The sequence below is a fragment of the Pseudovirgaria hyperparasitica genome (genome assembly GCF_010093815.1).
Source record: "Pseudovirgaria hyperparasitica strain CBS 121739 unplaced genomic scaffold EJ05scaffold_8, whole genome shotgun sequence".
In the NCBI taxonomy this organism is placed as follows: Eukaryota; Fungi; Ascomycota; class Dothideomycetes; order Acrospermales; family Acrospermaceae; genus Pseudovirgaria; species Pseudovirgaria hyperparasitica.
The window spans coordinates 1,194,857-1,218,238 of NW_022985556.1; the positions used below are offsets into that span (position 1 = coordinate 1,194,857).

The following is a 23,382-nucleotide window of genomic DNA, read 5'->3' on the forward strand; positions in this document are numbered from 1 at the left end:
TTGATGCGAACGTAAGGTCGTATACGAACCTTGTCGATTTCAAAGCAGTGTGGTCCAACGGTCCAAATTGAGCGGGAATACTCGAAGTTGAACCCGAAAGTATTCACATATGTCAAGAGAATGACTTGATTCTCTGGAATAATCCTTGTTGATACACTGATAAGCGCGATTTGCGTTGTCACGCAATACCTGATAACATAACCAGTAGTATTAATCTTCGTTTGTAGTGTTCGGACATTGATCAAACCACCCGCCGGCCTTGAGGGGACCCGGCCCCCTATTCCGGCCTTTCGAGACCACGCCTCGTTCTTGCGCTTCAATATACCAGATTTGCTCCCGTCTTGATGGATTGGTTGAGAAATGCCCGGCTATAGTACGATATGTGCCCTGGGCGCATTCACAGCATTATCCCGCCTGATCAATTCCGAAATGGGTACCGGATTCACCTTTGCCGCAGCCCCACTACATCTAGTGTTCTCTCGGGTCGTATCATGCCTCGATCTACCTTTATCTTCTGTGGCTTGTCGCTGAAATCGCCAGCCACACTAAGTTATTAATATAGATGTGTCTGCGTGGCCACTCGATCCTTACACAAGTTCACTCCTACACGAATTTCCGAACCACTAGCGGTTCACACAAGAAGCCGAAATTCCCCAAGGCTTCCCTTCCCTTATATCTTTCAGGAGTGGACGTGCAAGATTTCTGTTTTATCTTTACCAGTGGTGGTTTCTTAGCCTCTCACATATAATATCCATCATCTTCCCTACCACTGTTCCCTGGCCCATCAGAGAGAGCCCTATACATACTCTTTGACCAGACACTCTCCCTACATCTAATTAATTAGTCAACAAGGGCGTACCCGGTCAACTGGCAGTCCGATCTGCCTTTTGGTACGTGGTCAACATACCCTGAGGACTTCCCGAGTCGAGACCGCTGCGGCCCATCATCATGAACATCATTCTTTTTGGCGATCAAACGGCGGACCAGTACTCTTTACTACGCAGAATATGTTCCAAGCGCGATAATGCATTACTGTCTTCCTTTTTAGAGCGGGTGGCCGTTGTTTTGAGGGAAGAGGCCCACATATTACCACGTTGGCAGCGTTGCCTGATCCCAGATTTCTTGACAGTGGGTCACCTGGTGGAAGCCTACTACGAGAATGGGATGAAGATACCACAGTTAGAGAGCTGTATGGTGACTATATCGCAGCTCGGTCACTATATTGGGTAAGTTACGTACGTACGCATTGGTATCATTCGCTAACTTCACAGGTACTATGGGGAACACCCGACAGAGCTTCCGACTGCTACAAACAGGAGGATACTGGGTCTCTGCACCGGTCTCTTTGCTGCCGTTGCTGTGGCTTCTGCACCAGCATTGAGTGATCTTCTTCCTCTCGCTGTAGAGGCTGTCCGTATCGCTTTTCGCACAGGCACGTGCGTTTCGACGGTGAAGAACGCTCTTGAGCAGAACTCGGAGACCCGCGAGAGCTGGTCGACCATCGTTGCTGGCATCTCGGAAAGCAATGCGCGCAAAGCAATCTCTGATTTCCATGGCCGCAACAGCGTATCAGCGTCTAATCAGGCTTACATCAGTGCTGTCAGCACCATGGCCATGACAATCAGTGGTCCGCCTTCGATTCGAAAACGCTTGTTCGAGGAGTCTGAAGCTTTCAGCAAGACTAACCGTGTCAATATACCCGTTTACGCCCCTTATCATGCATCTCATTTGTATAGCTCGACAGACGTTTTAAAGATACTGGATTGCCCAGGCCGGCAAACTCTGCAAAAGTCGCGCCCACATTCGCTATTCCATTCGGCAGCAACCGGAATCTGCCATAGTACCTCAAATACGATGGAGCTTATGGAGATAGCACTTACTGAGGTGCTTAGAGAACCGGTACGATGGGACCATCTCCTCCAGGAAGTCGTTTCGGAAGCCATTTCGACAGGGTCCCAAGAATGTTCTCTCTTCGCTGTCGGTATGACGAATATCACCAACAGCCTCGCCTCAGCCCTCAAAGCAGGAGGAATTCCGACCGTCACTGTGGTGGATCATTTGAATTGGACCAGTGCCGAACATTCACACGGACGCACACAGAACGACAAAATTGCTATTGTGGGAATGGCCGGACGGTTTCCAAATGCTGCTTCTCACGAACAGCTGTGGGAGTTACTTGAGAAGGGATTGGATGTCCATCGAGAAATTCCATCAGATCGATTTGACGCCCAGGCGCATTATGACCCGTCCGGTAAAGGCAAGAACAAAAGTCACACGAAATTCGGTTGCTTTATTGATGAGCCTGGCCTTTTTGACCCGCGGTTTTTCAATATGTCTCCCCGAGAGGCGGCGCAGACCGATCCTATGGGTCGCCTCGCCCTCACAACAGCCTATGAGGCTCTGGAGATGTCGGGCTATGTCCCAAATCGTACCCCCTCGACCAAAGTACATCGTATCGGCACATTCTACGGACAGACGTCCGATGACTGGCGTGAAATCAACGCGTCTGAGAATGTCGACACTTACTTCATTACTGGCGGCGTGCGTGCTTTTGCCCCTGGCCGCATTAACTACTACTTCAAATTTAGTGGTCCATCGTACAGTGTTGATACAGCCTGTTCAAGTAGTCTGGCCGCTATCCAGCTCGCTTGTACATCCCTCTGGGCCGGTGATTGTGATACCGCCTGTGCAGGTGGACTGAACGTTTTGACAAACCCAGATATTTTCTCTGGCCTTAGCAAAGGACAGTTTTTGTCGAAGACTGGAAGTTGTAAAACGTATGATAACGATGCTGACGGATATTGTCGCGGAGATGGCTGTGGAACGGTCATCTTGAAGCGTTACGAGGACGCTGTTGCGGACAAAGACAATATCCTTGGTTGCATTCTAGGCGCAGCCACCAACCATTCTGCGGAGGCAGTGTCTATTACACATCCTCACGCTGGAGCCCAGGAGTTTCTGTACAAGAGGGTCCTTGCAAATGCCGGTGTTGATGCCCACGAAATTTCTTATGTCGAAATGCACGGGACTGGTACGCAGGCTGGTGATGGTATCGAGATGACGTCCGTCACCAACGCATTCGCTCCGAGGCACCGACAACGTCTCCCACATGAGACGCTCCATCTAGGTGCCATCAAAGCGAACATCGGACACGGCGAAGCTGCGTCAGGCATCAACTCACTCATCAAAGTCATGATGATGTTCCAGAAGAACGTCATACCAGCCAACGTCGGCATCAAGGGAGTCATGAACAAGACCTTTCCGAAGGACCTGCTCCAGAGGAACGTTCATATCGAAACGAAACAGGTAGCGTTCCCTCGACATGGTGCTGAGAAGCGGAAGATTTTCTTGAACAACTTCAGCGCCGCAGGTGGCAACACAGCGATAGTTCTCGAAGATGGTCCACTTCAGAAGGCCCCCACTGTAGACGACCCAAGATCATCACACGTGGTTACCGTGACGGCAAGGTCGATCGCATCACTCAAAAGAAACATCGAGAACTTGACGAAGTACCTGGTGGACAATCCGACAACAACACTGCCTAGCTTGTCCTACACGACGACTGCTCGGCGAATCCAACATAATTATCGTGTCGCCTTCACTTCGTCTGCTATCACCACAGCGCAAGACAACTTGAGAGCGCAGCTCAAAGACTCATACAGTCCTGCCGCTATGGCACCTACGAAGGTTGCATTCACTTTCACTGGACAAGGTTCACAATATACCGCAATGGGTCAAAAGTTATACAAAGACCTTCCATCGTACAGGGCCGAGATTGACCAGCTTGACGGCCTCGCACGTCTCCAGGGCTTCCCTTCGTTCCTACCGTTAATCGATGGGGCTGACGTGAAAACACTCTCACCGGTTGTTGTTCAGCTCGGGATGGCATGCGTGCAAGTTGCCATAGCACGTATGTGGTCTGCCTGGGGTGTATCTCCGGTCGTAGTGGTTGGTCACAGCTTAGGAGAGTACGCCGCTCTCCATGTTGCAGGCGTACTTTCTGTAAGCGACATGATATTCCTCGTGGGACGGCGTGCGCAACTCCTCGAGTCGGACTGCACTGCCAACACTCACGGAATGCTTGCTGTAAAGGCGAACATCGATACGCTATCCAATACTCTTGGCTCCGACATGATTGAGGTTGCATGTGTCAATGGTCCCGAGGAGACTGTTCTTTGTGGTACGATCGCTGTCATCGAGTCAACCAGCAGCATCCTGACCACGCGAGGGATCAAGTCGACCAAGTTGAATGTCTCATTCGCGTTTCATTCTTCTCAAGTTGACCCTATCTTGGCCGCGTTCAAGCAAGCCGCATCCTCCGTTGTCTTCAACAAGCCATCCATTCCGCTGCTGTCGCCACTGACGGGGAGCGTTATCCGTGAGGCCGGTACTGTCTGTCCAGAATATCTCGTTCGCCACGCTCGCGAGACTGTCAATATGTGGGCAGCGCTAGACGAAGGCAGTAATGTGAAGCTGGTAGATGAGAAGACGGCCTGGTTGGAGATCGGCGCCCACCCAGTATGCAGTGGAATGGTCAAGAGCTCCTTGGGTGGATCACCAGTTGCTGCTGCCTCATTGCGCCGGAACGAAGACCCTTGGAACACTATTGCCAATAGCATTGCCACCTTATTCTTAGCTGGCGTGCCTTTTGACTTCAACGAATATCACCGGGAGTTTAACGACGCACATCAGCTCCTGACTTTACCAACTTACTCTTTTGACCAGAAAAAGTACTGGCTGGACTACCATAACAATTGGACCTTGACGAAGGGTGAGAGTCTGAAGAGCATCGACCTAAAACCGGCACCCATCGTTGAGACCAAGTCGAAACTTTCTACCACATCATGCCAACGCATTGTACACGAGGAGCTTCACGCCAACACCGGAACCGTTGTTATTCAGTCAGACTTGGCAGAGCCAAAGCTTCACAAGGCTGTCAGTGGTCACCTTGTCAACGACTCTGCGCTTTGCCCGTCATCATTATACGCTGATATGGGATTGACTGTGGCAGACTATCTATACAAGCAACTCAGACCTGGGGCTCCCGAAGTAGCGTACAATCTCTGTAAGATGGAAGTTCCGAAACCGTTGATTGCCACACTCCCACCTCCACCAGAAGGCCAGCATATCCAGCTAGAAGCAACAGCTGATCTTGAGCTGAGACAAGTTCAGCTGAAGTTCCGGAGTGTCACGCCACATGGCAAAGTACTCGTCGAACACGCACATGCAACAGTGCGTTACGAGGACCCCGAGAATTGGCGAGACGAGTGGCGGAGGACTCAATACATGGTTCAGACCCAGATCGACATTCTCCATCAAAAGCTTCAATCTGGTGGCGCCTCCAAGATCTTGCGGGGTATGGCATATAAGCTATTTAAGGCTCTTGTTGACTACCAACCAGCCTATCAGGGGATGGAGGAAGTCATTCTCGATGGAAAAGAGACGGAAGCCACTGCTTCTATCCGATTCCAAACTACGCCTGATGATGGAACCTTTTACTGCTCACCGTACTGGATCGACTCCCTGGCTCATATCTCCGGCTTCATTGTTAATGCGTCTGATGTAGTGAATTCTGCAGACAGCGTATACATTTCCCACGGTTGGAAGGAGGTTAAGATCTCTAAACCTCTTTCGGCGGACAAGCAATACCGCTCCTATGTTCGCATGCAGCCCGCTCCGGGTAACGTTAGAGTCGGAGACGTCTACATACTAGAAGGTAAAGATATCATTGGCATGGTCACCGGACTTAAATTCCAGGAGATACCGCGACGTGTGCTGAACATCATGATGCCGCCTGCGAAAAAGGCTATTGGACGGCCAACGCCTGCTCCCATCGAAGCCCCTGTCTCTGCAGTGACGATTCCAAAAATCACTACCAAGCAAATCATCAAACAAAGACCAAACCAGGAGAAGAGGCAGCAAGCAAAGAATGTCAAAGCGGTTGTTGCTAAGCAAGCCGGATCAATAATCAGTAGCCGGGTCATGAGTATCATCTCAGAAGAGACCGACGTGGACATGTCCGAACTCGTAGATGATGCCGCTTTTGAGAACCTTGGTGTCGACTCTCTCATGTCTCTGACTATTTCTGCCAAGTTTAGAGAGGATCTCAACATGGACATTAGTTCCACACTCTTCACTGATTATCCCACAGTCGGAGCCATGAAACAATTCTTCGCACAATTCGATGGTGGTGTACCGCTACCAGAGCAGTCTGACTCCGAAGATGATGATAGTGTACCTTCCGACAATCTAGAGACCCCCTGTGATGACGGGCTGTCGGAAACGCCGCCAAGCTCAGTCCCGAGCTCGGTCGCCAGCGATGCCGGGAAAGATATTCAAGGGAAGGGTGAAGCTATCCACCTTGAAGTCAATGTGAATCCTGCAGGTCTACCAAGTCTTGCCCGCAAGATCGTCGCAGAAGAGATGGGCGTGTCAGTGTCCGAAATCTCTGACAAGGCCGATCTTTCAGAGATGGGTATGGACTCTCTCATGAGCTTGACAATCCTGAGCTCCCTTCGCGAGCATACTGGGCAAGAGATACCTTCAGAGTTTCTTGTGGCAAATACAACCATAGAGGACATAGAGAATGCTCTGGGTTTGAGACCGAAGGCTATCGCTGAAGTTCGCCTCACTTCTACCAAACCCCACGTCAAGCCAAAGAGGCCGTCCCTCGCCGTCGTTAACAAGAAGCTTCAAGTCCGTAATATCGCGATGTATCCCCCTGCGACATCTGTGCTTCTACAAGGAAATGCTAAGATAGCAACGAAAAAGCTCTTCCTGCTTCCTGACGGCTCCGGTTCCGCCACTTCATATGTCTCAATACCCAAGATCTCTCCCGATGTCGCTGTTTATGGTCTGAATTGTCCTTTCATGAAGACCCCAACAGACTTTACCTGCGGTATAGAGACAGTGGCGGCTATCTATGTTGCTGAAATGAGACGTCGTCAACCCAGTGGCCCTTACATCATTGGCGGATGGTCTGCTGGCGGTGTCATCGCATATGAAGTCGGCATGCAGCTCATAAACCAAGGCCAGGTCGTCGACCGTCTGGTATTGATAGATTCCCCATGTCCTGTCAGACTTGATCCATTACCAGCCCGTCTGCACGTCTTCTTCGACTCAATTGGTCTTCTAGGTACTGGAAAGCCTGGTGGTACTCCTGGCTGGCTGCTACCGCACTTTTCTGCGTCCATTCAGGCGTTGAAGGAATACGAGCCTGCTCCTATGGATCCAAAGAAGGCGCCAAAGGTCTGCGCTATCTGGTGCACTGATGGTGTCTGTAAGCCCGGCGACCCAAGACCTCCTCCTGGCGAAGGAGAGGATCCAGCGCCTATGACGTGGCTTCTGAATGACCGCACAGATTTTGGTCACAATGGCTGGGCACAACTTATGCCAGAGGAGAACTTTGAGTGCGCGGTGATGGGAGGGAACCATTTCACGATGATGAAAGATGATCACGTAGGTTCATGTCACGTTCCATGCACGTCTAACGACTAATGATTCCATAGGCTAAGACGCTTGGTCGTTTGATTCAGAAAGGTTTGGGGATCCAAGTATGAATATGAGATTGCATTTCCTTTGTTTGGGTCTCGTTCGCTATCTCGGTGTAAATGGCTTGGTGTTCACAGTTAATGATACCGGATGGACGATGATGCATTTCTGGGTACACGCTACGGAGAAATTGAAACAAACATGAAAGAGATGGTAATGGAGGATACATGATTGGGGTCTTGTTAGCATTCTGAAGCGTTTCCTCTTACATTTCATCACCATCACTTAATATCTCGTAGAAACACATTTCCTGCTAAGACTTTTTCCGCTGTATATAGAACCTAGTATATCTCATTATCTGTACTGTATGATCTGTTCTGTTATGCAATGCCGTGTTGTCTTGTGCGTTATCCAGCTTTGCAAGCGGCCCGTCGGACACTATCCGATGTCCGCACTGGCCATGGATGGATGTTTCGGACTGTGTCAGAATGTCATTTCCGCTCCAATGTACTGCATGTCGACCTCGTCGGAGTCGTACATAGGCGACTCACAGAAGGCTCGTCATACGGGACAGAAGCATGGTTGGAACGAGTCGGGGCAGTGATGAGTCGATATGGCGATTAAAAAGCTGGATGTTGGCACAAGCATACAATGCGAGAACTAATGACATTATGTGAAAAAACAGCGACGAACATGATTGTCCAAGGATGCATACGGAAGGATGCAGTATACACATTGTCTAGTCGATGTATATATACATAGAATCGGCCCTATGAATTAAGCCTCCTAATCCTAGGATTTTCAACATGTAGTTGGCAGAGTTCCCACACGGCGATGCCCTCCCAATGCCCATATATGATACACGCGCCCATCTGAAGAACGCCGTCTTAAGACCCTGACTGTTGACTCAGCCAAAGTTGAAGCCACCTGGAAATCCTCCTCCTTGAAACTTGAAACCCCCACCGCCTCCTCCGAACGGCATCCCGCCACCGCCGCCTTGTTTGAAGAAAAACTGCTGCCCACCTGGGCCGCTGAACGGCGAGCCCTGGAATGGCCCACCCTGTTGCTGCTCCGGATTATTTGGGTCATCACCGTTATCGAACCTTGCCTTCAGTTCCGGGTCACTAAGCACCTCATATGCTTCGTTGATACTCGCCATCTTCTTCTCCGCATCTTCCTTCGTGATGCCTTGTGTCGCAGCCTTGTCGGGGTGAAACTGTTTTGTCAAGCCGCGGTATGCCTTTTTGATCTGGCGCTCGTCGGCCTCGCGGGATACACCAAGAACCTTGTAGTAGTCCTTTTGCTTGGAGATTTTCAGCTGCTTTTGTGCTTTGCCGAGAAGTTCGTTGATCTTTCGATTTTGGGGGTGGTGTTGGGCGGCGTCGTTGAGGGTGTTGATGGCAGGTTCCCATTCCTCAGCGTCGTAGTGGTCGTGTGCCTTGATGAGCATCGCGTGGATGTTGGTTGAGTCCCAGGCGAGAATTTCGTGGCAGTAAGGGGTGGCGCGTTTGCGGTTGTTCATCTGTTAACTATAAGTGATTTATTTGGGGAGACGATTCTGTCACTCCTTACCTCCATGTATGCCTCACACGTTATCTCGACGAGATTTCGGTATAGCCCTGCTGGTGACATTGGATGAATGTAGCCCTGTGCTTTGAAGTCCTTGACGTCGTCTTTGACCTCTTGCAATAAGCCCACCTCATCTCCGGATTTGATGAGCTGTTTGACAGCCGCCGCATAAGATCTCTTGTCCACTTGTGCTCGAATCGTCTTTAATCGTTTCTCAATGGATTTTTCTCGTTTCATAAGTTTCATGCATTGTTTTGAGTCTGGGTCAGACTGCAAGCATTTTCGGATCTGGGTCAGGCCCTTCTCGGTCTCTCCAAGAGAGTAGAAAGTCATGGCCGATATTTGTAGATGCGGTTCCACCGAGCCAGTGGAAATTTGGAGAACATGCTGTAAGTCGCTGACTCCTTCCATTACTTCACCGCGCTCCAAGCGACATCTCGCTCTTAATTTGCGGAGATCTAGTGCTGTACCGGCGGTGAGGATGGCCACTCCGGCTTGCGAGACACAAGCCTCCCAGTCCCCTTTCTTTGCAGCTTGTTCGGCCAATATCGCTGCCCCTTCAGCACTTTCAAGCTCCGATAACTCTTCGGCTTTCCCCGCTGCCCTGTAGTCTGCTCGAGCTCCCGCCCAGTCCGCGTTCCTGCTCTTTATTTTTGCGCGCTGCGTCAGGGCCCCTTCATGGTTCGGCTTCAGGCTCAACACTTTGTCAAAATCGAGTTGCGCCATGTTGTTGCGCCCGATAGATAGATAGGTAGTCGCTCGTCGGAAGATGGTCATGTAGTTCTGTGGATCACGAGCGATGGCGACATCGTAGTAAGTCAAGGCATCGTGGGTGTCGCCTGCTATAAATCTTGCATGCGCAGACTCAAGGAGCTTCGAAATCGGTGTGTCTACAGGTATATCGGCAGGGCTCAGCGCGGAGACGGTCGAGAAAACCAGTGCTCCCAGAGCGATTGGGGCAATTGAGAGTATCATTGCGGAGTCTGAGGACGGTGCAGTGGCAGGCGGTTAGCCTGGTGTTGTTTAGGGCATATATATTATTAGTGAAGCCAGGTGAACTCTACAGAGGTTGCGGAGTTGGAGTAGAATGGGACTGAGGAATTATTCAAGTAGTGATGTATTGAAGCCAGATGGCCACTTCTTATCGACTACAGACATGCCTGAGGCATGAATGTCGTTGACCACCATTCCTTCTCCCATTGGTCAGTGAATGCCGAAAACGGCAAGTTCGTACACATGCTCGTCGAACTTCTGCCATGCTAACTAACACGATGGATGGATGAATCCTGGCTTGGGCGCCATAAAATCGCGCTTGAAACGTGTCACTCGGAAGGATCCGGACATCCCGAGAGGGAGACGAGATGTACAGACTTCGAAGAGTCTGTAATTAACACTAAGTTGAACTTTTATGAATCGAGTAAAGACTATGATCATCGTATTACTGTATAAACGAAGCTCATGCAGAAGATGTGGCTCGTGAGCTCGTGGCGCTCATTAGAGCTATTTGGGCCCAAGGGTCTCGGAAGCGTTTCCCGAACCGTAATGAGATCACCACGCGAGCTTGACGTCGTGAAGCTCTGCAGTCCACGAGGGCAGATTGGTTGCATGCTCAGAGTCAACTGTACTGCCTGTGCACTTCTTGCAAGCTTCTTTTATTGACGATTACACTAGCTCTCATGTTTGCATAGTCATATCCTTCCATCAGCCCCTATTTGCCTTTGCTCTCCTCAAATGGCTCCCTTGCGTCTCCGCATAGACGGCCGCGTGTTTCGCGACGAGCACGACCGCGAGATTACCCTCCACGGGATTAACGTCGCAGGTGATGCGAAGTTTCCCACCATTCCCGATCTGCCCTCCCATGTTGCTGAGAATTTCTTCGAAGGCGACACTGTATCCTTCGTTGGCCGCCCCTTCTCCGTCGATGAGGCCCACGTACATTTTGCTCGCTTAAAGAGATATGGTTACAACACTATACGATATGTTTTCACATGGGAAGCCATAGAACATGCTGGCCCGGGAACATATGATGAAGAATGGATTCAACATACTATTTCAGTTCTGCGTCTCGCCGGAGAATATGGGTTTATGGTTTTTATGGACCCTCATCAGGACGTAGTATGTCACACCACTACCATAACTCCAGTGGGCTACTAATATAAAAGTAGTGGTCGCGCTTCTCTGGAGGTTCAGGTGCCCCTATGTGGACTATATATGCCTGTGGGCTCAATCCTAAGACATTCCACGTAACAGAAGCGGCCTTAGTTCAGAATGTCTACAAAGACCCTATCACATTCCCTAAGATGATATGGGCTACCAACTATCAGCGAATGGCTTGTCAAGTGATCTTTACGCTCTTTTTCGCAGGCAGAGAGTTCGCTCCCAAAGCCGTAATAGACGGGAAAAACATTCAGGACTATCTTCAAGATCATTTTCATAATGCTTGCAGGCATCTGGCACAGCGAATGCACGAGGCTGGAGGACTTGAAAATGAAATTGTGATCGGGTGGGAAACGCTAAACGAGCCGAACCGTGGGATGATTGGCTGGCACGACCTTGCGCAGTTCCCAAGTGAGATAAAACTACGCAAGGGAAGTTCTCCTACAGCATGGCAAGCTATTCTCAACGGATCTGGCCGAGCTTGCGAAGTGGAAACTTGGGAATTCGGGGGCATGGGGCCTTTCAAATCAGGCTCGGTGTTGGTTGACCCCGAAGGTCAGAGCGCGTGGCTGCCTACCACGTACGATGATACTTTCTATGGCTGGAAAAGAGACCCTGACTGGAGACTTGGGGAATGCCTTTGGGCACAGCATGGCATATGGGATCCTGCGACTGATGCCTTAGTTCAAAAGAATTACTTCTCCAAAGACCCACGCAGCGGAAAGCTAATCGATTACGAGTACTTTACAAATCACTGGTTCATGGATTTCTACCGCAGATACCGCGACGCAATACGGAGTGTTTTCTCAGGGTCTGTCATATTCTGTCAACCTCCAGTCTTAGAGATACCCCCTGCCCTCAAAGGCTCGCCAGATGACGATCCCAATATGGTTTTTGCACCCCACTTCTATGACGGTATTACGTTAATGACGAAAAAATGGTGTGTACCATTCGCTTCACAAGCATGCAGAGAATAACGGTGATACAGGAATAGGATATGGAATGTTGATGTCTTTGGTGTGCTGCGTGGCAAGTACTGGTCTCCTGCTTTCGCCGTTAAGATAGGGGAGACAGCCATTCGTAATTGCTTTAAGGACCAACTTACTGCAATCCAAAAGGAAGGAATGGATTACATGGGCACGAGGCCATGTGTGTTCACCGAAATTGGAATACCTTATGATATGGATGATCAGTATGCGTATAAGACGGGCGATTACACAAGTCAAACGCTGGCCATGGATGCAAACCATTTTGCCTTAGAGGGAAGCAATGCGAATGGTTTCACCTTATGGGTATACGTCGCTAGTGTGAGTACAGCAAATAGTCTAAAATGGAGAAGTGCTAATTAGCAAAAAGAACAATCACAAATGGGGAGATCAATGGAATGGAGAAGATCTCTCTATATTCTCGAAGGATGATCGACCACTTCCCCTATCGCCCTTTTCTCGCAATCAGTCGACCGCCTCTTTCGACAATACATCACCTTCGTTTTCACAAAGCCAAACGTCAGAAGCCCCAAGCGTCACACCTTCTACATTGAAGGACTCGCTGTCCCCTCATGCCATGAGCTCCAAAACAAGCAAAAGTGCTGAACCTGGGTCAGGCTTCCGGGCTGCTGAAGCCTACATTCGACCTACTCCAATAACGACATGCGGCGACATTGTATCATACGGTTTTGATCTGCGCAATTGTGTCTTTAAGCTTGAATTGATCACCCCGAGTGCTACGAGTGAAAACGCGCCTACTGAAGTGTTTCTACCAGAATTTCACTTTCCACCTGGGAACACCACCGTAGAAGTTAGCGGCGGTAAATGGCAGATTAACATTGGCGATAAAAATAATGGCCTCATCCAAATACTGCGATGGTGGCACGCCGCAGGCGAACAAACTATTACAGTGAAAGGCGTCATTCAGCGGCCAGGGCTCATGCTGGATAAGGAAGAAGAAGCGGGCTACATAGAGCAGTGCCAGCAGCGCAATTGCACCCTCATGTAATGCAGCTTTGGATACCTGAAGAAGCTTTAGCGACTCAATATCTGCATTCTGTGGGCACTGGGCATCGTTCTAGTCTAAATGACGAAACTTTTAAGACCGCAATAATGTATCATTTAAGTCACAGATTCGAGGTGGAGCACAATCAAATATCCTTGTCTTTGGCGCGCGGTACGACAACGGCTGTGCGCTAGGGCTAGGTCCCCCCACAAGCAACTAAGGTCAGCTAACAGCTTGGTCGGTGAGGTAATTTAATTAACAGTCTGCATTCCTGTAACTCTTGCGAACACTACAAGTCTGACGCACACATCGCGAAAAACTAACAGGAGATTCAAGTTTCACCTCTTTCATAGATACATTTCTTTGAAAGATATGAGTACTTTACTTACCCCACTAACGAATTACACCCTCACCTGCTTCATCACTTATAAACGAAGCTAGCTGAAGAGCTCCCCTCGTGTTTCGCCATCACAAGTCATTCTTGAGCATTCCTTCCGAGCATTCTTGCACTCAAAACGCTTGCTCGAAGCTCCAGTCCTTCTTGGAAGAAATAGCGCTCATCATGAACGGCTTAGGCAACCTCGTCCTCAATTTCAATCCGACCACGAACGGGTCCCCGCAGAACCAACAGAACATCGACAGGTCGATACCGCAGGATCTTGATCCTGTCTTAGAGGCACTAGAAGTCATATACAACGCGAAAGTCCCGAACTCCACGCGCCACGCAGCCACAGAATATCTCGAGAGAGCGAAGCGGCATCCTGATGCCCCATACACAGGCTTCACACTTGCGTTGAATAAGACACAAGCTCCAGCGTTACGCTACTATGGACTTTCTATGCTAGAGCACGCAATCAAATTCACATGGGAAGATTTTGAACAAGAGCAGGCACTACTCATCAGACAATATGTGATTCGGCTCGCACAACAGATTGGGCCCGACGATCCAGTATACCTACGCAACAAAGTTGGTCAACTGTGGACAGATATCGCCAAGCGTGCCTGGGGAGCAGAATGGTTAGACATGGATGCTATGTTACTCGAGCTATGGGGAGCTTCTTTGGCGCACCAAGCTATAGTACTCTACGTACTTGAAACATTGTCAGAAGAAGTGTTCAACAAAGAAGACCCAATCGCGGGATTACGTGGAAATGAGCTTGGTCGCGCATGCGTTGAAATATTCACACCGGCTACTGTTCTGCATGAGCAGCTCCCGAATCGCGATACTTCAGAAACGATAAGAGCTGGGGACGAAGGTTGGGTAGCTCGTCTATGTGGTCTACTGGACCAATGTCTTGCAAACGACTTCAGACAAGATGAGCGAGTTCTGAGTTGTGCTGTCAAAACCCTCAATGTGCTCAGGGCTGCTATGCCTTGGATAATACCAAAAGCGATCTCATACACCAACACCGTAGACTACATCTGCAAGGCGCTCGATGCGTCCAGTGAGACGGCTCAGGCTCCGTGTGGGGAAAGTGTATCCTTATCAAAGGTAAACACCTAACATTCGAGCCTCATCAGGATTGCTGATATTGGAATAGGCTGCGATTGAAGCCTTGTTTGCAATATACAACCGACCTCATCTACAGGATGCTTCTGACTTCACAGATATCGTCGGTCCCATGTTTTCCCATGAGCGTGGATTGCTCCTGCACAAAGCTTACGAAGCTACCAAGCCGCATATGGATCCAAATGATATTGACGAAGCCCGGTACCTGACTTGTAAAAAACTTTCTGAGGTATGCATCTCAGTACCCACACAATCAGATGTATTCCTTCATAAGCTAATTATCAACAGCTAGTGGCTCTTCTTGGAAATTTTGTGGAGCAGAAAACCCGCCTAATACCTGCAACACATGATCTTGCTTTACTTTTTTCTCTTTTCTACCAGCTGCTTATTCATTCGAGCTTGGTCGTTTCGATACCAATTCTTCATAGTTTCACCAAGCTGCTAAGATCCCCATCCGTACGAGAGTGGGAGTTCGTCGCAAGGATGATTCCTGACCTGCTTAATTTGTGTACCTCTCGTTTGATACGTTACGAGAACCTACCAGACGAGTGCGAGGACGCAACTACTCTTTTCCTGAACGACGATATAGACACGAAGCCTGAAAAGCATGCCTTTCTTGGTAATTACCGGCGTTATTGTGTGGACATCATCGAAACCATCGTACGTAACTCTCCAGGTGAGGCAATGTCGCACCTACTGGATGCGGGAGAGAGTGTCTCAGCTCATCTTTATGACAACACCGGCCCATTCCAAGGTATGTCGATATACTCAGGTACTGTTGAGATCTGGATCTGATTGTGTGCAAGTTCAATCTTTTAGCAAAACGTCCCTGCCGTTTCTCCGATTCGATGCGCAAATTGTTGCCATTGATGCCGGACTGAAAGGTTATCTAAAGTGGCAATCTGGGTCTGCATTGACGCCAGAGCAGCATGTACGCCCCTCGTTTCTGTCGGTTTAGGGAGAAGCTACTTATTTTCTTAAGGAAACTCTTCGAAACGATTTGCAAGATCGGTTCGAGACCTGGTGTATGAAGATGCTTAGTACAACGTTCGAGGTTTGTGTTCACATTCTTGTTAGGGTGATGAAACTAAATGTTTAGGATCCTGAAATTCTGCGAAAAGCTATCGGCCTCATGGTCACATTTTCGACTAAAGCTCTTACCACAAAACCAAATTTTGCACTGGGATTGTTAAAATACATTCTAGATGCTCCAAAGCAGGAGGACTCGGCATTCCCGCAATATAACGAGTCAGTGAAGGATCTTGAGCGAAGCAGTAGTATGGATGCACAAAGGCTTGCAGCTATCTTTCCTAATGACTTCATGGTAAGCCACAATTTTCATACACATCGTCAGATCACTAAGCATTGGCATATAGAATGCATACGAACAGATAGATCAGAAGCTCAACGAGCTGTCCGCAAAAAGTACTACGGACGAGCGTCAAAAGAATGGCTACGCGGCGTTGCGTTTCATAATCATGTGAGTATACTGCTTATCCCCATTAGCAAGCCTGACGCATCCAGCCATCGCACCACGGTCCTAGACCGGAATACTATGCAAATAGAACTGCAGAAGATGCTTCAACCACTCAAGGATACTTGGCAAAATCCTCATTTTACCGAATCATTGTCGACGTTCGAGTCGTTTTGCGAACTGGTTGGCTTTGGCCACCTCGGCGACTTCCTGGCTACGAAGAAGTTCCATATCGTACAAGACTGGACAGCACAATTATTGGACGACGAAGGTATGCAGATGCAAGCGGCCATCCTCGATCGTTCGCAAAAGCTGCCTTTTCGGATCACTCGGACACTTCTCGGAGCCTCAACAGATAGATTGCAGGAAGAGGAAGCTGCATACGAGATCGCGAGAGAGCTCTGGGCTGACGCTATGCCAGCGATTCTCCCAAATCTTTTACAGCTAATCACTCATGCACAAGGGTTCAACAATATGGAAAACTGGGCAAGTCTACCACAAGAACTACAAGCTGTGATCAGGCGTGTCCTGACCGATCGCTTCTGGCAAGCTGGTATATCGACCGAAAGCAGGGATGACTTCTTCGCTCGCGTCAGTGGATCAAAAACCACGTATGAAGGATTTGCATCTACGGTACGAGGTACTGTTCGACAGATTCGGGAGACGTGCTACTATATTATCTACGCTCTGAGTCGATTTGGAGATACTTTCTATGGTATCTCTGACCTATCACGTCCGTTGAGCCAGGCTCTCTTCGTCAATGCGAACACGCTTTCTGCTCATCACCTCTCAGTCCTCCTCAGTGCAGCCACACATATCATCGAGGGTTGTCCAGTCCGCCTTCGTGCCCAATTTCTTCCTGAAGTGGTGTCTGGGCTATTTAGAGAGCTGAACATGAAGGTCGAATCAGAATGGGCGCTTGTGACCGCGCAGGCGACGGGAGAAATTGAGCAAGACAATCTCGGAGACGAAATGAAGACGGAAAGCATACTGCGCCAGCTTACGCACTCCTCAGTGACGTTGGTCTCTGTTCTCCTAGACACGCAACGTATCGATGCGCCAAAACGTGACTCCCAGGGCACTAAAGAGCAGGCCATGTGGGAGTTTATACTTTCGGAAAATAGTTGCTTGGAGCCCATACTCATATTCGCTAAGACTGCGATACGAGTACGCGATTCGCGTTCTTGTGCCCTTATGCTTCGTATAATCCGCTATGTACTCCCACATTTCAAGGACAAGTCGGCGGTGAGGGTCTACATATGTACGGAAGTTCTACAGGCTGCCATCAACTCACTTCACGAGCCGTACTTCGTCGACGTCCAGAAAGACCTCGCGAGTGTCATTGCCCACATTATCCTCTTGGACATCGAAACTACACGCCAGATTCTCCTTCAGCTTCCTGGTATGCAAGCTCGTGCAGACAAAGTAGATCGCAAAATTGAAGCACTGCAAAACATCGCAAGTGAGCGTGGTCAGCGCAGCGTTGTTTTAGATCTTCTGGCTAGTGTCCGAGGTGTCAGCATCCATGAAGCTGGCAAAATGGAGCGCGCGAAGAGAAAAGATCGGGTAAATGAGCAATATACCATGGTGGAAACACAGCAGACGGGAATTATCAGGGGCAATAGTCCAATAGGAGGTATCTCGGAAATGTTTGGGACTTGACGAAGTGAATCCTGACGAACGGCATCCAAGGGAAGACATGTGGGATTAGCGAAGGTGTATAAGACACAATTTCGGTTTCTTGGGCGACATCACATCATCAATTATACCAGACACACTGCGATGAGCAGATGCGCGTATATCTAGTATCTACTTAGGTCTATTACAACAGTATAATAGATTACTTGATCTCGCATGTCTGTGTCCCGGTCACGGTCAAGCAGGGACCAATACTGTGACGCTATAATCTGCCGCACTCTTGCTGTGGTTTAAGGTATGACGTCTGAGGTAAATTTAGAGTTTAGCGCGATCTAGAATATACGATTACGTAGTTTCGTTGTATACTATATTAGTGCCGGTTGGGTGGGAGCTTGGCTACTTACTTGTCGTACGTCGTTCGGACTCAGACCGCCCGAACTTCCGGCCGGCCGCAAATTACGGGTCCCGAAGTCGGATAATATAAGGTGCCAATTATTTCCGCCATCATGTTCTGCATTGCACGCTAGTACGCTATACTCATTACAATCGCATATACCCTTGGTTCACTCCTTAGACCTTAAAAGATGACTTATTCTCTGCCCCGTGTCACCCTTTACTTGTCCCTCGCCGCTCTCATCTACACCCTTACACGTACCCTCCTTACTACAATCTACCACCGCCGACGCGCCCGTGCTCTGGGCTGCCTACCCGCGTATCAATTCTACGAAAATGGGATTTTCGGCATCAACAATTTCTTGCTTCCGGTCAAAGCCGACCGAGAAATGCGGCTCCCGGATTTCATTTCTGAGTCTTTTCACGAGGCGAGTAAGAGGGCGGGGAGGTGGGTAGGACTTTGGGAATTCAATATCCTAGGCCAAAAGGGCTTTCATACGATTGAGCCAGCAGTGGTCAAGGCAGTGTTGGGGACGCAATTCGAAGATTTTGGGCTGGGAAGTGCGAGGTGTGGGAGCTTTAAGGGGCTGTTGGGCGATGGAATCGTAAGTGTCTCTTTCTGCTAAGTCAACCGTACATCACTGTTGCATGGCAGCTCGTTTTCCCTCGTGAGTCAGTGAAGAAGAGTAACCCGATTTAGAGCTTGCGATGTTAGGCTTAAATTTTTGTCTACCTTCTACAGCATCCGGACGGCATACCTTGTTCCTTTTTGTACACTCGCGTTCCGATTCTTCTGTCACATGGTCGTCACCATTATCTGAATCTAACAAGCACTAGTTCTCCTCCGACGGCAAACAATGGCAACATTCCCGTGCCCTCCTCCGCCCTCAATTCGCCCGTGCTCAAGTCGCCGACCTCGATCTTGAGGAGAAACACTTGCAACATCTCCTCCGTGCCATCCCGATAGAGTCCACAGGATGGACCAACGCAATTGACATCGCTCCGCTCTTCTTCCGCCTCACCCTAGACTCCGCAAGCGAATTTCTCTTTGGCGAATCCACAGACTCGCAACTCGCCGCCCTACCCTCCTACCCACGGCCCAAAACTGCCGCCCTCGCCGAGTCCGACTTCGCTTCCGCCTTTGACGAGGCCCAGCGCCTCCTCACCCTCAGCTCCTACGCCGGTGACCTATACTGGCTCCTCCAAGGCCCCGCATTCCGCAAGGCATGTGCGCAATGCCACACCTTCATCGACCACTACGTGCACAAAGCACTCACCGAAACACCTCCCGATGCCCCAGAACAGCAGCGTCCAGACGAGCGTTACATTTTCCTCCGCGCACTCGTACGCGATACGCGCGACCCGCTCGAGCTACGGCACCAGCTGCTCTCCATCCTACTCGCCGGCCGCGACACCACGGGTGGGCTGCTATCATGGGTCTTCTACCTGCTAGTGCAGCACCCGGATGTGTTCCAGAAGCTGCGCGCAGAGGTCCTTGCACACTTCGGCACGTACGCCGCGCCGCGCAATATCACGTTCGCCGGCTTGAAGGGGTGCGGGTATCTGCAACATGTGCTAGCTGAGACGCTCCGTCTGCACCCCTCAGTGCCGATGAATGGGCGTCGCTGTCTGCGCAGCACTACGATCCCGACGGGTGGGGGCCCGGATGGGAATGCGCCAGTGTATGTGCGTGAGGGTCAGGAGATTATTTATACGGTGTATGCGATGCATCGGCGAGTGGATCTGTGGGGTGCTGATGCGAATGAGTTCAGACCAGAACGCTGGGAGGGTCGGAAGAGTGGGTGGGAATACTTGCCGTTTAACGGTGGGCCGCGGATCTGTCTCGGTCAGCAGTTTGCACTGACGGAGGCAGGGTTTGTGGTTGTGAGGCTGCTACAGAGGTTCGAAGGATTGGAAGGTGTGGGTGTGCCGAAGGCCGGAGAGAGAGTGAAGCATGCGGTTACCTTGACGAGTAGGCCAGGCGAGGATGTGACAGTACGATTTAAGGTCTCCAGTGAAAAGGAACGGGACCATGATGAATGAGTCCACAATATGAAGGATTTAGCATCATGATAAGAGAGCAATGTGATCTTGAGATATCACCTAGCAATTGGATATAAGATTCCAGGCTATAATATGGACGTAACGCCCCGTGTATCCGTACTGTCATGTGCATGAACTTAAACAAAACCAGCGCTAACATGGCCCAACTCCAACAGTTTATGAATATGAACCACGAGACTCCTCTGAACCAATGCCAACAAGGACTGTATCACAAAAGTGCATTTGATACCGGACACAAAAACGCCTCCGCCATGCTGGGTATATTCGACAGGGCCGATGCCGCCTATTTTCCTGCGTGAAAAGCAAACTTTGAGAGATCGAACGAGACTCCGGTAGACTTGCCGGTCAAATCTTCGTCTGGCTCAGACTCGCCGCCACTGTCAGGCACAAGCATGTCCTCGCTCCCCTTGAGGTTTTGTTTGCGGCCCACAGAGGTTGATACTTCGATGGACACAGGAGGAGATGGTGAGCGTAAACCATCACTTCCTGGGACAACAATGGTGTTCCCAGTCTCTTTCCATTCGGCATCGGAGATATCTGGATAGTCATCAATAGTTTCGGATGTAGCGCCCGGTAGTGTGTCAGATACAGAGGCTACATCTCCAGTCTTTAACGATGGCTCAGGCTGGCTCGAAAAGATCGGGGGTAAGGGTATCGGACGAGATGTGGAACGTTTGGATTTAACAGGGGCTGAATATGTTCGAGCAAATCTCCTCTCGGTCGCGTTCTTTACCATTTTCCTACTCAAAGTGGGCGAGTCAATGTCCCTTGCTGACTGAAGCGCAAACCTTGAGTGAAGATCTCCGAGGTTTTTGCGTATGGAGTCGTCGAACACTGAGGGTTCATACAGGTCGTCGGTCGGTGAACTTCCAACAGATGTAGCAGGTGTCAGACAGCCTGTACTAATCTGCGACTCGACGGTCATATTTGTCATTGCAGTCATCTGAGATGTATCGCCGTCGAGACTGTCTCTTTGCGACAGCGCAGGAGTGGTAGGAACATCCGCTAGTACAGACATCTTCTTTCTAGGCTTCACAAAGTCATGTTCAAGGTCGGGAAGCTCAGCCATGGCATCTTCAACCGAGTCATCAGAGAACAGATTGAAGTCGAAGGATTTATTTTTCCCCTCACCGCTCACTGCACGCGTTGGCTTGCGTGTAGCAGTAAGGGTGGGTCCAAAGAAGTGGCTTTTTTCATCAGCGTCTTCAAGTGTGGGTTGCTCATTGGCTCTGCTGACAACAGGTCCGACACATAATCTTGGCCTTTTGGGTGCGTGGCGCCCTGCATTCATTGTGGTATCGGATGCTGACCTACGCGGGGCTGATGCGTTGCGAAGAGCAGGTCGGCGTGGCTGCATGGCCTGGGCAAGGCTCATCTGCGACGCAGCGTTAGCTGTGAAAGGTCCTGGGTTGTCTTCGAGCAGCCGCTGTTGACTAGGGTTTGGTCGGAAGACATTTGGATCCAGTTCAGCCAAGGGGACCCGCTTCTTGAAGAACTGATCGATAGGCTTCCCTTTCTTTGGATCATCATTCTCGGATGAATTCTCGCTGCCAGTCGTTGAGTTGAGTCTCTTCTTGATAGAGGCGACAAGACGTTCACCGGATTGCGAAGCTTTGGTCTTCTCCGGAACTATCATTGTCAGCTTGGTGTGGGGATTCAGTCTGCCCTGGGCGATCCCTCGTGCTGTCTTTGGTTCCAAGGAGGCCCCTATGTAGGGCATATCGCCAGCTTGTAGATTGTCCGGCAGCGGCGTCAAATGTACGAGTTCTTGAGCATCTGGGCAGTACACCCACTGGTACAAGAAAGTTCTCTCAGCTTGTTCGAATGAAGTCTCGTATCCGGCCGGAAACTTGATCTTACCATCGAACCTGGCGGCGGAAACTAGACGCTCAATCGTTTTATACTTCCGCACATGCCTGTATGCCGTCTTAAGGCCCATGCTGGCAGGGTTTTTCAGGTAATCACAGCCACTCAGAATAGCCATACGTCTGAACTCTGCATCAGACCATCCAACAAGACTGACTTCTCGACAGGCGGTGAAGTCTTGTCTCCTGACCATGATACATTCTCCGTAAGCGTCCAGCTTGGTGAGAAGTGTCTTGGCACCAAAAACTAGGAGATCGGAATCCTCAGAAAGAATTGCCTGGATAATACCCTTCTGCTCGAGGTATACCATCTGAGCGTCGGCCTCGTATGGAGCAACAACATATTGCACATTTGCACGCTTCAATTCCTCGATAAAACAAAGTGCCACCTCGGGAGTAATATCGACAGCTTTCGCAAGCTCCTGGTGAGCTAATGATGATTTACCCGCTTTGAGAAGATCTGTACCGATTCTTCTAGCTTCTGCCCTTGCGCTTGCTCGATCTTTCTCGGTCTCCGCTTTGCTCGGTAAATAGTCGCCGTCGAACACTAGATAGGGCGTAATGCCAAAGTGTATGAGCATGTGTACCCTCTTCATACAGAACTCGATGTGCCTAGTGCACGTTAGCGCACACTCAGTAGCAGATACAGATCTTGCGTACTGCATAGTGAATTGGCCGAGAGCAAGCTTGACGCCGCAGGTATGAGCCCCACGATGAAGCCATCCGTACGCGTCAATGCCAACAACATGGCCAGCAAACTTCCTTATGTGGCATGGTTTCTGGATTGACTTGAGCAGAGGGAGCAAGCCTGCCAGTTCTTAGCTGAAATCTAGACATGCAAATCCTACACGAACCGGTAATCCCCATGTTTATGCCTCGCGGAAGCCTCGAATGTGATGACGGGAGGGGCCGCAATTCAAGACGACATGGCGAAAAGGAACCAACAAATTCGAATAAAGTATCGAGCAGAAAAACAAGTCGTTAGTCCCGTAAACTCGCGTACGAGCGTGCAGTTGCGTATCGAGAGAACTCGAGCTCCGTCGGGGCAGTTGGATGCGGTGAGGCGAACGCGCCGGGATGGGAAGAACACCCAAAGGACGCGACGTGCTACGCCGTAAAAGGTATGTCGCGTGTATAAGGAGCAGCTGAGCAACCTACAAAACTATCTCCTCGATACTCTATAAGAAAATGTAGCAGCAGGTCTGACTAACAACCTAATTTGCTGAGAA

At 49.9% G+C, this 23,382-nt stretch overlaps 6 protein-coding genes across 6 annotated transcripts; 4 read left to right on the top strand and 2 right to left on the bottom strand.

Annotated features, from left to right (window-relative positions):
- Positions 1-948: 948 nt before the first annotated feature.
- On the top strand, positions 949-7,559 carry EJ05DRAFT_486224 (ketoacyl-synt-domain-containing protein; the record flags this gene model as incomplete). Its single annotated transcript, XM_033745510.1, has 3 exons — positions 949-1,226; positions 1,272-7,458; positions 7,509-7,559. The coding sequence occupies 3 exons, from the start codon at positions 949-951 to the stop codon at positions 7,557-7,559; spliced, it is 6,516 nt and encodes a 2,171-aa protein (XP_033600623.1).
- Positions 7,560-8,254: 695 nt separating this feature from the next.
- On the bottom strand, positions 8,255-10,164 carry EJ05DRAFT_510997 (DNAJ domain-containing protein). The gene is made up of 2 exons (XM_033748216.1): positions 9,064-10,164; positions 8,255-9,013 (listed from the first exon to the last, which is right to left on the bottom strand). The coding sequence occupies exons 1-2, from the start codon at positions 10,033-10,035 to the stop codon at positions 8,399-8,401; spliced, it is 1,587 nt and encodes a 528-aa protein (XP_033600624.1). The 5' UTR covers positions 10,036-10,164; the 3' UTR covers positions 8,255-8,398.
- Positions 10,165-10,620: 456 nt separating this feature from the next.
- EJ05DRAFT_476432 (glycosyl hydrolase-like protein) lies at positions 10,621-13,472 on the top strand. The gene is made up of 4 exons (XM_033744029.1): positions 10,621-11,175; positions 11,226-12,157; positions 12,206-12,524; positions 12,574-13,472. Exons 1-4 carry the CDS (start codon positions 10,792-10,794, stop codon positions 13,210-13,212), a joined length of 2,274 nt encoding a protein of 757 aa, XP_033600625.1. The 5' UTR covers positions 10,621-10,791; the 3' UTR covers positions 13,213-13,472.
- A 5-nt stretch (positions 13,473-13,477) lies between these two features.
- On the top strand, positions 13,478-18,048 carry EJ05DRAFT_476433 (uncharacterized protein). Its single transcript, XM_033744030.1, has 8 exons — positions 13,478-14,701; positions 14,751-14,948; positions 15,008-15,473; positions 15,526-15,650; positions 15,702-15,773; positions 15,819-16,043; positions 16,096-16,199; positions 16,244-18,048. The coding sequence occupies exons 1-8, from the start codon at positions 13,772-13,774 to the stop codon at positions 17,853-17,855; spliced, it is 3,732 nt and encodes a 1,243-aa protein (XP_033600626.1). The 5' UTR covers positions 13,478-13,771; the 3' UTR covers positions 17,856-18,048.
- Positions 18,049-18,357: 309 nt separating this feature from the next.
- EJ05DRAFT_476435 (cytochrome P450 52A12) lies at positions 18,358-20,370 on the top strand. The gene is made up of 2 exons (XM_033744031.1): positions 18,358-18,829; positions 19,062-20,370. The coding sequence occupies exons 1-2, from the start codon at positions 18,416-18,418 to the stop codon at positions 20,265-20,267; spliced, it is 1,620 nt and encodes a 539-aa protein (XP_033600627.1). The 5' UTR covers positions 18,358-18,415; the 3' UTR covers positions 20,268-20,370.
- Positions 20,371-20,571: 201 nt separating this feature from the next.
- Positions 20,572-23,020, bottom strand: EJ05DRAFT_500695 (uncharacterized protein; the record flags this gene model as incomplete). Its single annotated transcript, XM_033747031.1, has 3 exons — positions 20,572-22,765; positions 22,814-22,961; positions 23,008-23,020. 3 exons carry the CDS (start codon positions 23,018-23,020, stop codon positions 20,572-20,574), a joined length of 2,355 nt encoding a protein of 784 aa, XP_033600628.1.
- Positions 23,021-23,382: the final 362 nt, after the last annotated feature.